General features: G+C 36.5%; 2 protein-coding genes across 2 annotated transcripts; one reads left to right on the top strand and one right to left on the bottom strand.

Moving 5' to 3' along the window:
• Positions 1 to 62: 62 nt before the first annotated feature.
• Positions 63 to 873, bottom strand: LOC141438826 (STING ER exit protein). Its single transcript, XM_074102848.1, has one exon. It carries the CDS (start codon positions 722 to 724, stop codon positions 77 to 79), a length of 648 nt encoding a protein of 215 aa, XP_073958949.1. The 5' UTR covers positions 725 to 873; the 3' UTR covers positions 63 to 76.
• A 157-nt stretch (positions 874 to 1030) lies between these two features.
• LOC141438824 (mitochondrial import receptor subunit TOM40 homolog 1-like) lies at positions 1031 to 8253 on the top strand. Its single transcript, XM_074102846.1, has 8 exons — positions 1031 to 1279; positions 2251 to 2318; positions 3067 to 3258; positions 4565 to 4696; positions 5877 to 5988; positions 6333 to 6409; positions 6503 to 6599; positions 6987 to 8253. Exons 1-8 carry the CDS (start codon positions 1150 to 1152, stop codon positions 7124 to 7126), a joined length of 948 nt encoding a protein of 315 aa, XP_073958947.1. The 5' UTR covers positions 1031 to 1149; the 3' UTR covers positions 7127 to 8253.
• Positions 8254 to 15537: the final 7284 nt, after the last annotated feature.

Genomic DNA, 15537 nt, shown 5'->3' with positions numbered 1-15537 from the left:
GCCTAACTTTTTGAACTCTACTCCTAAAAGATGACCTTTAAAATATTGAAGAAAACACACAGTAAATCTCACAAATTTATTTATCAATCAAAGTCCCTCTAACCCTCTTTTCCTGAACGGGTACTGGGGCCTCCGCCTGCCTCTTATTCATGCCTTTTCTCTCCAACTGCTTCTCGATAATCCTTGCATTATTTGCATAACTGTCTGCCACTTCCCGAGCTTCAATTTCATCTTCTTCTTCATCTATTGTCGAAACGGTCACCGAACTGAACTTACCCATGTTCTTTGTATGTTTCGTTACCATAATTTTCTTAGGTTGTGCTATCGCTACTTGCTTATACATATCTGTGACAGCTCCTTCACCAGCAGACTGTACTAGAGCCCCACGCATGATAAATACAACGTTACTTTCTTGCTCAAACTTATAGTAGATAGGTATAGCACATTTTTTGCATTTTAATCTGTATTGGCGCTCGATACCCTTGTCTCTTTTCAGGTAAACAGTTTCGTCTGGGTCTGACGTGATTTTGTGTGCATGTTTTGATCCATCGATGACACGCGCTCCATCCGTCGGTCGCAGCGGCAAGCGGTCAATGGTGCAATCCAAAATCAAAGACATCTGGCCACAAATGCAGTAATAGATGTGTAATGGCTTTGTTTCGTTATATTCTTCTTGATCCTTGGTGTCTGAACAGACGATGCTACGTGACACTACTTTCGGCATTGCGGGTGTTAATGTTTAACAACTTGCAATGAAAATCAGAGTTGAGCGCGAGTAGATGATCAATTTTATTGTGATTTTCATGAAATAATATGCAAGTGAAGTGAAAATTAAATGAAAACACGACAAATGTCAAATCATATGTCATCGCATGCAAACGTCAGATTTTTTTAAGGAAGTTGCCAGTAATTTTAGATCCTTTTTATTGATGCGAAGTTTTTAAGAATGCCTTGAACAGTTTTGAGCTTAGTTCACACTTATGCAGTGGTAAATTCTATTTTATCTATGGATTTTTGTTATGTTGGTACATGCCTGCTGTCAACTTCACACTGCTGCGATTGTCTTTTATTCCACAGAATTGTGTTTCATTGCACATGTTCATCGATTTCTGTGGAATTTAGGGAAAGTATAACAAATTCCTCAATAAAATGGGTGCTGTAGCAAGCAGGTATCGTGTCTACAACTCGGGACTCGCACCCACGGACATAAAAAAATTAGAGAATGAGAACAAACGTGAAAATCCAGGGACGTTGGATGAGTTGCACAAAAAAACCAAAGGTGAGTTGTGTGGGCATCAGAAGACGTTTCCAAGTCATTAAAGATTATTAAAGAAGGTCCTCGCATGTAGCGAAGATGTTGTTGTTATCGGTTCATTCAGAAAAAACCGGTAAACAAAACTTGAGGTCACTCAAAAAGTTTGGTTATCTTGTGATGTAATATTTTAAGTTATTAATCTCATCATTAAAGTTTAATTAATTATGGCGAAAGGAAACCCAAGTTAATTTTATTACGAAATTCTATACTTACGGCGTGCCATGTCCCGACCCATTTTAAGTGTTTACTTTCTGATAAGGGTCTGATTTACGGTTGAGCTCTACCACATCTCAAGTACGTTGCCACAGCGCTTTCGTGCATGAAATTTCGTATGGATACTTTAATATGCAGTGATTTTGTAGATAGGATGCTTAATTTAACTGAAACTGGAAATTAATTAAATCTTTCTTGTGTAGTGAATCGATACCACGATGGCTGTGGTTTACATTATTTGTAACATCAGATATATTCTAATGTTACTGTAGCTTTTTTTAATTTATTTTCTCTTTTTTTTCGTTTTCGTTTTAACTAAAATACTTTATATTTTTACTCTTTATAATGCATAGGTACAATATAGTTTGTAGTATAGCTAACTTAGTTCTAGCATTCTAGAGGTTAATGTGATGATGTTGAAATGATTTACATCTATTGTCACAACAGTAAAATCACGATTTTATTATTACAAAATGCATAAAGAAGTTTCAACCTTGATTTTTTATCTTCCATCTCAGTTATGTGGTAATGGGTAATTTTACCTTTTTGTTGATTTAGCAATTTAGCATTTCTCTGATATCTCTTGTCTCTGACATCCCGATACTGATTGGTTTCCAGAAGAAAAAAATAAGGTCTACTTAAAATTAGCAATTAAATATTTATTTATTTAAGAGTTAAATTAGTCTACAACAAAGTTGTAACTTTTAATATTTCTGTTTCAGATGTTATGCCAGTCAATTTTGAAGGCGGTAAACTAATGGTCAACAAAGGAATTTCAAACCATTTCCAGGTGCCTATTTAATAATTTGATAATTTCATTAGATATAAAAAAAGTTTTATGAATAAAACATTTCTAATAAAGAAAAGGAAAAAGAATCTTCTATCATGAAATGCACTTTACAAAGGTGCCTAGTGAATATTCCAAATAAATTTGCTGAAGAATTATGAAAAGCTGATGTAATTAACATTTTAACATTACAGGGCTGTTGTTGACATCAGTTAACTGATGGTTAAATGTGATGCCGTCTCCGTCTATTCGAACAAAACAAATAGAGACGGCATCACATTTAACCGTCACCTCTAAGTCTTTAGAAAGCTTGATAACATAGTTGGTTGAAAGGCTAATTGATTTAAGCTTAACATTAACATCTTAGCTCAAACAAGAGAGAAAAAATCACTGATTCCGAACATGTACATAGTACCTAACTCAATTTCTCAAAAAATTTTGCTTAGATGATTCAGCCTTTCAACTATCTAATGTTTGTATTTTATTAAAAAATAGAAAAATGCCTGAAACAATGTCATTTTGTAATCATGTCTCAACTTGAGAATACAGAACTACCTTTAGAAACTGACAACTAGATTGTCTAGATTCTAGAAGTTAGAACCTGACTTCAAAGGTTGAGGTCCCAGGAAATATGTTTATCCATTGTTCAGTGCTCATATTACAATTTTTTCTTAGTTTGGGACGAGGTAGTTGGTGTCAATGGTGTCAATCGTCCCACAATTTGTTTATTTCGAAATTATATTAATTCCAGATGTCACACACATTAACAATGAGTTCTGCACAAAACGGTTACAAACTAGGCGCAACATACATAGGCACGAAGCAAATATCACCAACGGAAGCGTTCCCTGTGCTTTTGGGTGATGTGGATCCGTCTGGCAATGTCAACTTCAACCTCATCCACCAGCTCACTCCGGAAATCAGGCTCAAGGGAGCTGCACAGGTGAGACTTTATAAAAGTTAACTTCAACTTTTTTTTGGGATTTGGCAATCAGTCATTTTGTAGTGGTTACTGACCACAACCATCAATTCTCCTGACACAGTTAGTTACTCGCCGCATGGTGCGCGGTTCGTCGCGCGTGTTAATGATAACTGTGAACTTATATAATGTGTTATTTGGCGGAAAGGTTAAATACCAGGTTTTTTTTTTACAATGAACTGACCCGTCTGTTGAAATTAACGGCTATCAAGAAAAACACAGTGTATAATATCAAGCACTAAGATATTGTAGTTCTGTGATAGTTATAAACAAACAAGAGGAGCGGTCCTTCTAGACCCCAGATGCCAAGTGGCGCCACCTTCCAGTTTCTAGTGCAAAGTAGAATTACGATAGTGCCTTTTGAGAGCAGCAGAGCTACTACGAAATTCGAAAAACGAAGTTCGTGTTGTTCCGTCTCTTTGACGCCTATACTATTTAATATGAGAGTGAGAGGGACGGTACAATACAAACTTCTATTTTCGAATTTCAATGTAGGCCCTCTGGTGTTGATTGTTAATTAAGTTGTGAAGTTGCATTGCAAGGTGCAAGCTAGCTACAGCTACGCAGGGCACGCTGGAGTACAAGGGCTCTGACTACACGCTGGCGCTGCCGTGGGCAAACCTGACTTCAGCGACAAGTCTGCCGTTTTGTTGGACATTACTTACAGGTAACAACCAACTTTACTTAAAACGTTTTAATTAACAAAATAAAGTGACCGAACTTTGCTTTGCATGTTTACATGGTGAGCCCCATAAACAATTCCTGCAGATTTCACCAAATCCAAACAGGCTTATGCACTCCGTGAGCTCTTCCTTCGTGAGAAGCATGGTTCGGGATTTTAAACATCGTGATATGCGGTCCGTGAGCTCTCAAGAAAACTTCGGGTTAGAAGCGTTATGTCATTTGATGATACATTGATAAGGTTTTCTGTTTCAACTTTCTAAACTGCACAAAGTTCCTAAAAATTTCAAGAATAACAATTCAGCCACAAAATAAAGCTTATTTAATAATAGTATCTGAGACAGCCAATGACCAATATGAAGTGTCATTCAGGGCCACGTTAACCAGCTTTGGCGTGAGCCGAGCGGTGCCAGACTGGAACAGCATATTCCCCGCCGAGAAACTCAACGCCAGACCAGTAGTTCGGAGAGTGTGCGCATTGCTAATATGAGAGTGAGGATGGTACAATACAAACTTCTATTTCGAAATTTGAATGTAGGCCCTCTGGTGTTGATTGTTAACTTAGTTAAAATGAAGTTGTATTGCACAGGTGCAAGAATGCAAGCTAACAGCTACGCAGGGCACGCTGGAGTACAAGGGCTCTGACTACACGCTGGCGCTGGCCGTGGGCAAACCTGACTTCAGCGACAAGTCTGCCGTCTTTGTTGGACATTACTTACAGGTAACAACTAACTTAAACGTGAAACGTTTAGGTAATTAACTAAATAAAGTTTGTTTAAACTTCTGCTTTGCGTAGTTAAAATGAGCGAGCACCCATGAGGCTGACATGATCACCTGGAGTGTTCAAAGCCTCAACAAAAAATAGAGAAAAATAAAAAAAAAACAAACTTCAGCTGCCAGATTTGGTACATTCAAGGATTTTAAACATTTTGCTTATGTACACTCCGTGAGCTCTTAAGAAAACCTTCGAATTTTAGAAGCATGCTTCGGGTATAGACGATGACACGCGATCGTGATATGCGGTTCTGTTCTGTTATCAACTTGCAAAACTTTTAAAAGTTACGTCAAGAATAACCATCAGTACAAAATAAACCTTACTGTAATAATATTACGCTTCTTTAATCTTTTTCTAACAAAATCACATTTTCGAATTCTTCCATTGTTAATTTAAATAGAGAACACCCCGCCTTAACACACTACTTTTATTAGGAAGTATATAGAGCTGTTGTTATATTGTATCTACATCTCTTGGGTATGTCAAATGAATTTTTTTGGTCTGCTTATGTTTAATATTTTTTTAATGTAGGTACTTTTCGAAATCCCCGTTGCTTCTATAACTAGGTCTTGAACCTTATTAAAATATTAACGATCAACACTTTTCTTGAAACTTTCGGCTTCTTTACAAAATATTTTTAGTATATTATAAACAATTTCCCGTTATTGGCTATTTACAGAAATACCCTGTTTAAGTTGACTCGCCATGGAAATCAATTTCCGAAAAATATATATGTACATACGTGTATAAATATGTACGAACTAAATAAATATTTAAGTGGTGGTTTTAATTGCTCTATATAAATATCAATGAAAACACAACGAGTGCACTCTTCGCATGATGGATTGATTCTAATTTAAAAAGACAACTGTCATTTTCTACTAACGAATCCTTCCGATTTCCCCGAAACCGGAGGTTTTTCTAAGAGCTCACGGACTAGACTAGTGTATTTCAATACAGAAACTGTAAATGTTTAGATAGTTTAATGGGGGAATTTCAATTTTAAGACACCAATTGACGTTATTTTGTAATACCTATCCAAACAAATAATCAATCTTGATATATTTTTTTTACTACTAAATTCTCATTACATATCGTAACGGAATGTTGTGTTGTTTGTCCGCAGTCGGTGACGAAGCGGCTGTCGCTGGGCGCCGAGCTGGTGTACCAGGTGGCGGCGCGCATGGCCGGCGGGGAGATCGCCATCGCCTCCGCCGCCGGACGGTACACTATGGACGGTCAGTACTACCACTACCACTACCACTACCACCCTAATACTGATGTGATCAATGTTCCATTTTTTACACATCGTAAACCTGCGTTTCCACCAGAGATGTGCGAGGATTGTCTTGCAAGGAATGTTTTTTTTTTCATGTCATGATATTAGTTTATTTATCCTCGCACAGCACCGCTCTGGTGGAAACAGTTGAGCCGAGCAAGGCTAGGTAAATGAAGCGTTTCTATTGGTTCATGAACGACGCATTCCTCGCACATCTCTGGTGGCAACGGAGCCTTATCCTCGGATGCTGATGATCCCTCGGAGAGAGGTGAAAAACTTATGATGTGAGCTTTCATGTTACAGATTCTGAAGTATCGGCGACGCTGGGTGCGGCAGGGTTCCATCTCTGCTACTTCAAGCAAGCCAGTGAACAGCTTCAGGTACACTCAGATTTAATGCCACATTGTCATTCTCGACCGCCAATAGTAGTGTACTGAACAGGCTTGCTCAATTTGATGTCATTTGTTTTTCAGGTGGTCGCTGAGATGGACACGTCCTTCCGGGGGATGGAGTCGGTGGGCACCATCGGCTACCAGGTCACCATCCCCAAGGCGGAGCTCGTCTTCAGAGGTCAGCGTTTTTGTGATCTTTAAAAAATATAAGAGATTCTTCTCAACAGAGGTTTTTTTTTTAATCTTATATTTTTACGAGGCTTTAGTACACTAAAAGTGACTATGCCAGCCTCATATGGGGGGCCTCAGATACATGTTACACTCTCTTGTGCAGAAACCTTGTCTCTGGATGCAAAGGCCTGTCTGATGAACTTGTAAATCCGCATCGCTTCTTCTGAAAGTGGATGACTCAGAATCACATTTACACTTCCATTCCACAGATCCATACCATCCAGATACCGGTTTCTGGTATCCTTATTCTGATCACATTCCAGAAGAAAATGAAGGAGGTCTTCAATCTTATTACATCCTAAGGCTATACTTATTTATTAAATTAAACTTCCAGGAATGGTCGACTCAAACTGGAACATCGGTGCAGTCCTTGAAAAGAAGCTCCAGCCCCTCCCCTTCACGTTTGCCCTCTCCGGCATGGCCAACCAGGCTAAGCAGCAGTTCAAGTTTGGCTGCGGACTCATCATTGGCTAGACCCTGACATGCGGGGTGAGCTCCGGACGTTCCAAAGATGATTCAGTGCCACGAGTAGCGGGCCTCTGGTGAAACGGTATTTTGTATTAAGTTAGATTTATAAAAAATATAATTATTCTGTTAGTTAGATTATCAATTTGACGATACACGCCACGCCGCACTATCGAACTTTGATGCTTTTTATCTGTAATTATTTATTTGACCGTAAAAAAAACTGTGTCCAATATTTTGTAATCTAACTGATAGATTAATTATAGTTTTTTTCCCTCTCTTATTTTGTAAAAGTATTTTTCAATGGAAAGACGGATCAAGATTTTTGACTTAGAATTGCTAAAAAAAAACAAAGTTTAACTAATCTTAAAATATATACATATAATATAGCCCATTCTTTTAGTAAACTAAAAAGAGTTGTTGATCGGAATCTAATACTTTTGCTTAGCAAAAAAAAACTTAAGTATTTTAAATACTAAGACGAAAGGATGTTACTTGTATTAATAGCTTATGTCACCAGAGGTTTATTTATTTTTAGAAGGCGGAACAATCTTGTGAAATCACTCGGAAACATGGTCTCTATTCGATAAATTAGTTAGGAAACATGAAACTAGATAAAGCCATATAACAAACTAATTTATCCCAGTTTCTACATCCCTCGACTCGTATTGAATAGAATCCTTGAGTGATACTTTATATTCACAAAGGATTCGTGTTTTGATTTCACAAAACTTTCGTTCTTCCAAATGCAGCTACTCGGCGATACTAAATTTAGCCTCTTGACAGGTTCATTAATTGAACGGTATATTTTCAAATCATTAATCCGAATCACTAATGTTAATCTTTCTGTTGTGGTCACTTGAATGTGTGTGTGAACTCGGACTTGTGTCTATTTTGGGCTAATGTAACGGCAAATAAGTTTACAACAAATGTATCACCCGGTTAAGGTATAATTTCAAAAGTAAACTTATCAACAACCAGATAGATTTGCGAACAAGTTCTGTTACTTTTGCTCGACGAGCTTATCAGTGGTTGCTCGATCAAGTTGGCGAGCACGAACGAATAAGATTGCCGAGCGAGATAGATAAGGGAGCTTATAGGTCGATTCATAAGAGCTGGGACAAAACTTGAGTGGATGAAGAATTTATTAACACTAAGGACGAGATTATAAAATTATAAAATTAAAAAAAATATAAAACATAAATTGCATAAAACATCCAAAATTTCTTGATGTCAGGAAAACGTCACGAAATCTTGTGAGAAATAAAAATTTAATTTTGTAACTACATCATAGCTTTCTGTTGGATCCAACAACAAAGATTATCTTATCTGACTTTTTATCACCTTTACCACAAGGTTTTTCTATATAGTTAAACACAATATTGTTATTATTTTAGTTATAATAGCGTCAGGTTTTTTTTTTTTTGTAAGCGCACAACTTTTTTTTTGCACAACTGAAAATGGACAACGTTTTGTGAAACAGTCATCTAGATGTGTGCATCACTAAACGATTAAATGCGGATGGGTTAATAAGCGATAATCGTGTTATAGAAGTGTTGTGTCAAAATACCACTATCGGGACTTATCACGCTAAAACACACGTGTTATGTACCTGTTTACAAAATATTAGGACACACAATCATATCAGCCATAGGACGTCCACTGTTGGACATCGGCCTTCCACATACTAACAATAAGTGACAAGTGACATTACTTTTGTTCAATTCGTGACAGCTCTTTGTGAATCAACCTATACTATACTCGTACATCTCTGGCACTTTAAGCTACGGTATACATATTTAACCGATTTAAGTATTTAGACGGCTAGTTTAGTTGATGATTGAATAATTAAAGTTTATATTTTCATTTGTTGAAACTTATTTGGTCGATACTTCGGGATCCAGTTAATTTGCCATTGGATGAGAGACCCCTTGGCTGGGGACTGTTCTAAGGTTATGGGCATCAAAGGAACATCACAAAATAGCTTATCTGTTAATAATGAAGGCGCGATTATTATTGTTCTGTCCTTATTGACGGGCGAGCGTGTCGGTCCCGAACATCGCGGTTAACAGATTCTGACTGACGTTGCCTGTACACTGTTGTTTGCAGTGTATACGGCTTGCAGAAAAGTGTAACTGCCCCGTTTCAGATTTTAACTTTCTGTGAAAAGCTGTCTTATTAATTTGATGGATTTCCAATTTAATTTTGGTTAGGTTATAGAGATGTGTGGGCAATTCAAACACTATACTGTATACTGTATATGTATTATTTCTTTTTACAAAGAACGTTTTTATATGTTTGTTATAAATAACGCCGCCAGAGAGCATTTATTGCGTCACTCTAGGAGCCGCATTTATTGTAAAAACTGAAGGAAACGATGTTATAAGAAAATAGACCAGCATAACTATGTTTTCCAAGGCAATGATAACTGCCAGTGGAACTAACAGTGGCGTGACCCCGTCCACAACACGATTTCTGTAAAAAAACTCACCACTTGCTAGGATAACCAGGTCAAAACCAGTTGAGGCAAATATTTGTATGAAAAATGCGAATATTTGTGCTTCAACAACTAAGACACCAGTTTTTTGTAGTATATAACAACTATTTTGCCACAATGTAAAGTAAATCGATGAAAAACAATATAGTAGCACAAAGGTCTCTGGGGTCATGATTCAATTTGTTCGATTGTACATAAAGTACTAGCTTTAGTCAATCGTTGCAAATTGTCCCTGACATTTATTTATTCTATCTCATTCGCTCTTACTTTTCTAGTGGCAATGTTATCCTGAAAGTTTTTACGGTCACGCTACTGGGAACTCGAGGCCATAGAAATTGAAATAACGTAGATGACAGTAGACAAGAGGCACCGTCCCGCTTATACGCTAAGCAAAGGAGTGGGACGCACGCACTCGCACAGCGAGATGTAGAATTAGCATTGTTCAGACTGACTAGCAAGCATAATTATGAGATTGTGCACTTTCGAACAAAGTGGGCCAGGTTTTGAGATGATAATTGAGGAAAATGTTTTTGAAAAAGATTTTCAAATTCCATTCTTTTGCCTCTTTCCCACATATGGTTGGAAAGAGGTTGCCTGCCATATTTTTTTTTTACTTCACTAAGTATTATCTTTATGAAATCTCACTAAGACTGGTCCTTTAATTAAGAAGTATAATAGTGTACCTAGTACCTATGTATGATACGTAAAAGCTTGCTTCAGTATAGCTGTCTCTTTCTTATAATATCGTCGGTTCAAAAAATGAGACGCCCCAGAACTAATTTTATTACGGGATTTTTATAATATACGGGTAATTGACCGTAATCCTTTAAAACATAAGCTTTGGCTTCGGTCGTTGGCGGCCGCGACTGGAGGGCTACTACGAAAATCGAAGTTCGTATCGTACCGTCCCTCTCACGCTCATATTAAATAATATGAACGTCAGCGGGACGGCAAGATACGAAGTTCGAATTTTGCACTTTCGTAGTATAGGGTCTGGGTCGATGTTTTCGTATAAAAAGCTTGTGCGCCCTAGATCCTATAGGGTTATACTATAATTGATAACATAGACAGACAGATTGTAGACATAGACACATTGTTTGAAAACGCGAAATCTATGGAAATATCGTGCAAGTACTGGTTGATATTTGATGAAGCCACTGTACTGTACTATACAAGGTGAATATCCAAAGATATTGATGTTCATTATAAGCCTTGTAGCGCTAAATTGAATTGAATTTTATCCTTTTCAATTGTTAGTAAACATGAATTTAACCTAAAATTTCACTTTTTTCCTTGAAATGCTTTACCACTGAAATCAGTAGTTTTATGGTTTGGTAGGCACCATCCAGAAAATTATTAGGTACCATTGATTCGTTTCACAAATGCATTTTGTTCTGAAACTGTAAATGATTCTGAATTTTTATAAAACTAACCTAACCTATATAAGGTTAGAAGTACACAGTGGTCTTGATATAAATCCTGAACAGTTTAATTTATTTACTTTTTGTTTACTTGTGAAGTATTATTGGTAGATTTTTTTGACATTCACAAGTGCCTTGTTATAGCCTAAATTGAATAAAGACATTTTGATTAACGTAAAAGCGAATCATGTTTAAAAATAATGATTTTGTGTCTTATTACGTAGGCACCGAAGTCGAATATTTGAGTAGATTCATGTGGTCGGTATTTTAAATTTATCAATTCAATATAGCTGCAATATAACACTGTCTGAAGGTGTGTTTTTTTTTTTACACTACTTAGTACAGTGAAATTTTAGGTTAAAAACTTGTTTGTTACCTACGTATGACAACTTGAGATGACTCAATATTGTGTACAGATGTCCTAGAGTGACTATAATATCCCGACTGCCCGTTGTGCATGTGTGTAGATAGTAAATGGCGTACTGTACATAGAAGCCTGTTGTTGAAATGTTTATTTTTAATAGAGTTATGTTAATAAATCAGTTGGGTGTTTTATTTGTCTTACCTCTAAGGTGTTACCTATGGGTTTGGAGACTGATTTTTAAAATCACATCACTCGTAGATGCCATTCAGAAGTGGTATGAATCTTGTGTATTACAGCATGACTAAAAATTTGAAAACATAGCTGTGGAGTATTCCCGTGGTACGTTATGTAGTCCGGCCAGCTAGACTGGTTTTTTTTTTGATTATCCAGTGGCGATACTTTTTGGTCGATTGTACATCTGTGCACTGTACCGTGGTCCGGTCGTATCGCCACCGAAAAATTGAAAAATACTTACATATTTTCCAGTCCTGCTGGCCGGACTACACCACCATGTCTTGATGCCTAACAAAATAAAAATGCATTTTTCAACTATCTAGAAAAGCGTTTCCAGGAATTATATTATTTAAATTGAATTGTTCCCCTTCTACTCTACTTGAACTTCAAAGTCAGCTCCAATGACAGTATGAGGAAAAATATATGCGAAAAGTAATTCGGTGATATGATTCTGCTCAAGGTTCACGTCAGCAATATTTATTTATTATTTCTTGATTTTTTTTTGCAATAACTAAAGAAACCTGAATAGAATTAAAAATATATACCAATGTTTACGTAATCATGGGGGGAAGGAGGAGGTAGGGTTTTGCTGACTTTCGCTGACAAGGGGGTGGAGGGGGTTAAAAATTACTAATTTTCTGCTTACGTAATACTTGAATGACCCCATATTAGTAAACCTATGTGGTTATTATTATGACTACACCGCTATCCTAGGAAATCGTGTTATTTCGAGTGCATACCTACCTTTATTTCAATATCTGTTTTTTCCATTTGAGTCTAAACACAATCGCACCAGCACTATCTGGCATTCTGCAAAAGGTAAGGTACCTACCAACATACAAATAAAACAGCCACATAGTTTAAAAATAACGTAAGTTTATTACATTAATGAAATAAAAATAGAATAAAAACGCATTATTCTCTGTACGATCGGCCGACTAAGGCGGTACACCATTGATTTGATTCATCCTCTGATTAAATTGAGCAAGTGACGTGACAGACAACAATGTGTAGTCATTTTGAAAGTTGGTAGCTCCGTTTAGCACGCGAATTTTGCCTCTTTTTTAGCGCGCAATGAGGGCTTCATCACATAGTAAAATTTAAGCTTTTATACTAGTATTTTATTATGCATTGAAATAATATCACGTCACCATTGCTCGAGATACAAAGTATTTTGGTGCGCGGAATTTGTTCTAAAATTTTGAAATTAGACGATGGTATTTACAAGTTGACGTTTTGAAATGTTCGGATTAAATCATTATTGATTTTACACCAAACGGATATGTTTAAAAATGCAGCCTCGAGTAAGGACGCGAGCTACGTGCCTTATTCAACAGGCAGTCAGGTTCATTTTGAATAATTGTATGTCGCTGTCATAAAGTTATGCAAACAGGAATCAACCCACACCTCCCCCTAAAGTTTAGATAAGTACCTATGCAACAAGTTATTAAAATGCACCTTCTATAAACTCGATAGAGCGCATTTTAGTAACTTGTTGCATACTTATCTAAACTTTAGGGGGAGGTGTGGGTTGGTTCTTGTTTGCATAACTACGTCCTTTTGCTTGGATTTAAACGCGCATGTGCGTTTGCAGCACCTGTAGAAGTCTCCGGTTTGAAAGCCGGCAACACTGTTTTTACACCATGCTTGTGTTGATATAACGAACTTATGGACTTTTTAGCGAACTTAAATACCACCATCTTAGTCTTGGCAAGTTTTAATACGACCAAAACACTTTATATCGTCTACCCGCCAATACAGCTAACTATAAACATAAGTGCATCTGAAACCAGGGTCGGATGAAAGCTCAAAATTAAACCGAAACAAATGCCAACCCAAATTTCACAATAAAAACGAGAGTTTTTCCATTATCTCCTTATACCAAAATATATTATTATGGCTTGAGTTATCATTTCAAAGATACAATATGTCTATATCTATAATATTAATATAATCTTCGTGTTATATCTATCTACGCTAGACTTACAATAACAGACCATTGCAGCACTTTTAGTTCGCAACATGTCAAATGAGAGATCTGTTTGTAAAGCTCCTTTGTTTTGAGGTGTTCTTTGTAATTTGCCCACTGGTGGACTAAAGCGTTCGTGTTCATTGTTATAGTTGCACGAGTCAAACAATACATTTTAAAACATCCTCGTTTAATGTAAATCCTGAATAAATTAGTCTGAATAAAAACTTATAAAAAAAACGATAAAACTATTGTGATGCATTGATTTAATCTATTTTAAGTACAAAAAATAACAATTTATTAGAAAGGTCTACTTCTGTGAATAAAAAGAACATCTCAAAACATTCCAAATCTTTATCTTTGTTTGGCAGAGTATCGGTATTGCTACTGTCAAGTTATAAAAAAATGCTACTTATTTGGTGCAAACGATTCCTCACAACGCCACCTATCGTGTTATTATGTAAAACGAATGCTAAGAAATCCACCAGCCAACATCGTCAAAGTCATCGCCAATTATTTGCGTTTGAAATATTTATTTCAACAGGAACCTCACACTTATTCGGTATAAAATAACATTTATTCTAAGTCTAAGACTTACGACGTATATGAGAAACATGAATCCATTAAGCCTTTTAGACGTTAATGTGTAACAAACATTCATACTATGACAAAGTCAACTGGCAGCTTTCTCGACACACCAGGGAGATAATACTATGATAAAATGTCGCTCTAGTCTATGCCAGGAAGTGTTGCAAGCCTAAAAATAATTGCGCTAAATAAAGATATCTATTGATAGAACAGCTGTCACATAAGTACTGAATGTATAAACCCTCACATTAAATTGACACATTTTCAAAAAAAAAGGAAGAAACCAATCACAGATACAGAATTCTCATTACAAAATCACAATCGCGGACTTTAATAAACCATAGACAAAATGTTGGCATTGCAGAGAAAAAAATGTAGTTCTTTGTCATAGAGGGGTGAAAACACACAAAACATGACATGACACATTTGTTTAAAAAATTAACACTACAATAAAAAATATTTAAATACCTATGAGATATAAGTGATGACTGCGACGCTTGGGCCGTGATAGATTTAAGTTGTTTATTTTATGCTATGGGGACAGAATTCAATATATTTACAAGATGCTATCTCGCTCACTCGCGTTTCGATACAATCGTGATATTTTAAAAAGGTTTAATTATGAGTATGTTAGCATACACATGGTTAAAATCTAACGTTTAAATGTTCGATACGAGACGCCTACTGTTAAGTCTAAGCACTTTTTAAACAAATAATTACCTTCCGCTATATTAAAAAAATATATTAATCTGTCATCTCCCAGTATAACAGGATTTTGGACACAAATTTGTGCCTCTGGGAGAGGACAGGTTAAAGAAAATAAAATGCTATAATTTACTGTTTCATAATCAATCGGAAGACAAATGGGTGCACAACATGATCAAGTTTTAATCGCACGACTAGAGATAATTAAACTCAATAAAAAAATAGAAAACAATTTCACTAGACAGTTTCTCTGAGTTAAAGGCAATTATTCGTTTCAAGAACGCCAGAAATCCCTACACAACCTCCCCTAAAGTTAGTTACACCAAGATTTATTGTGAACACTTTATATCCTATCATATTGCTGCTAATCTTAAGCGTAGGACAAGAACAAGCCGAAAACTTTCATAAAAATGGACTCTGAACAGTACGGCATACGATTCTACTATATAACAATAAACCTCTTAAGGCTCAGTTTTATTGGTCGATAACTTGATCGATATACAGCTTGCGGAGTCTCCCCGCAGGCGGAATAGCGACCAGTGAAACCCAAACTCAAATGCCGGCTCTCGGCCAAACATGCGGGGTCTCGATCAATGAAAACGGTTCCCCGAATGCGGGCCCTATGGCATGCGTTATGGAGAT

This window comes from Choristoneura fumiferana, chromosome 19 (genome assembly GCF_025370935.1).
Source record: "Choristoneura fumiferana chromosome 19, NRCan_CFum_1, whole genome shotgun sequence".
Classification (NCBI taxonomy): domain Eukaryota; kingdom Metazoa; phylum Arthropoda; class Insecta; order Lepidoptera; family Tortricidae; genus Choristoneura; species Choristoneura fumiferana.
Note: the sequence above shows the minus strand (reverse complement) of the source record. Positions and strands in the feature narration are given on the sequence as shown.

Excerpts from the sequence above, each read along its gene's own strand:
- LOC141438826 (XM_074102848.1), bottom strand. The coding sequence starts at position 724 with ATGCCGAAAGTAGTGTCACGTAGCATCGTCTGTTCAGACACCAAGGAT.
- LOC141438824 (XM_074102846.1), top strand. The coding sequence starts at position 1,150 with ATGGGTGCTGTAGCAAGCAGGTATCGTGTCTACAACTCGGGACTCGCA. Across the intron at positions 6,410-6,502 it reads AAGCCAGTGAACAGCTTCAG|GTGGTCGCTGAGATGGACAC; the intron begins GTACACTCAGAT and ends TTTGTTTTTCAG. Across the intron at positions 6,600-6,986 it reads GGCGGAGCTCGTCTTCAGAG|GAATGGTCGACTCAAACTGG; the intron begins GTCAGCGTTTTT and ends TTAAACTTCCAG.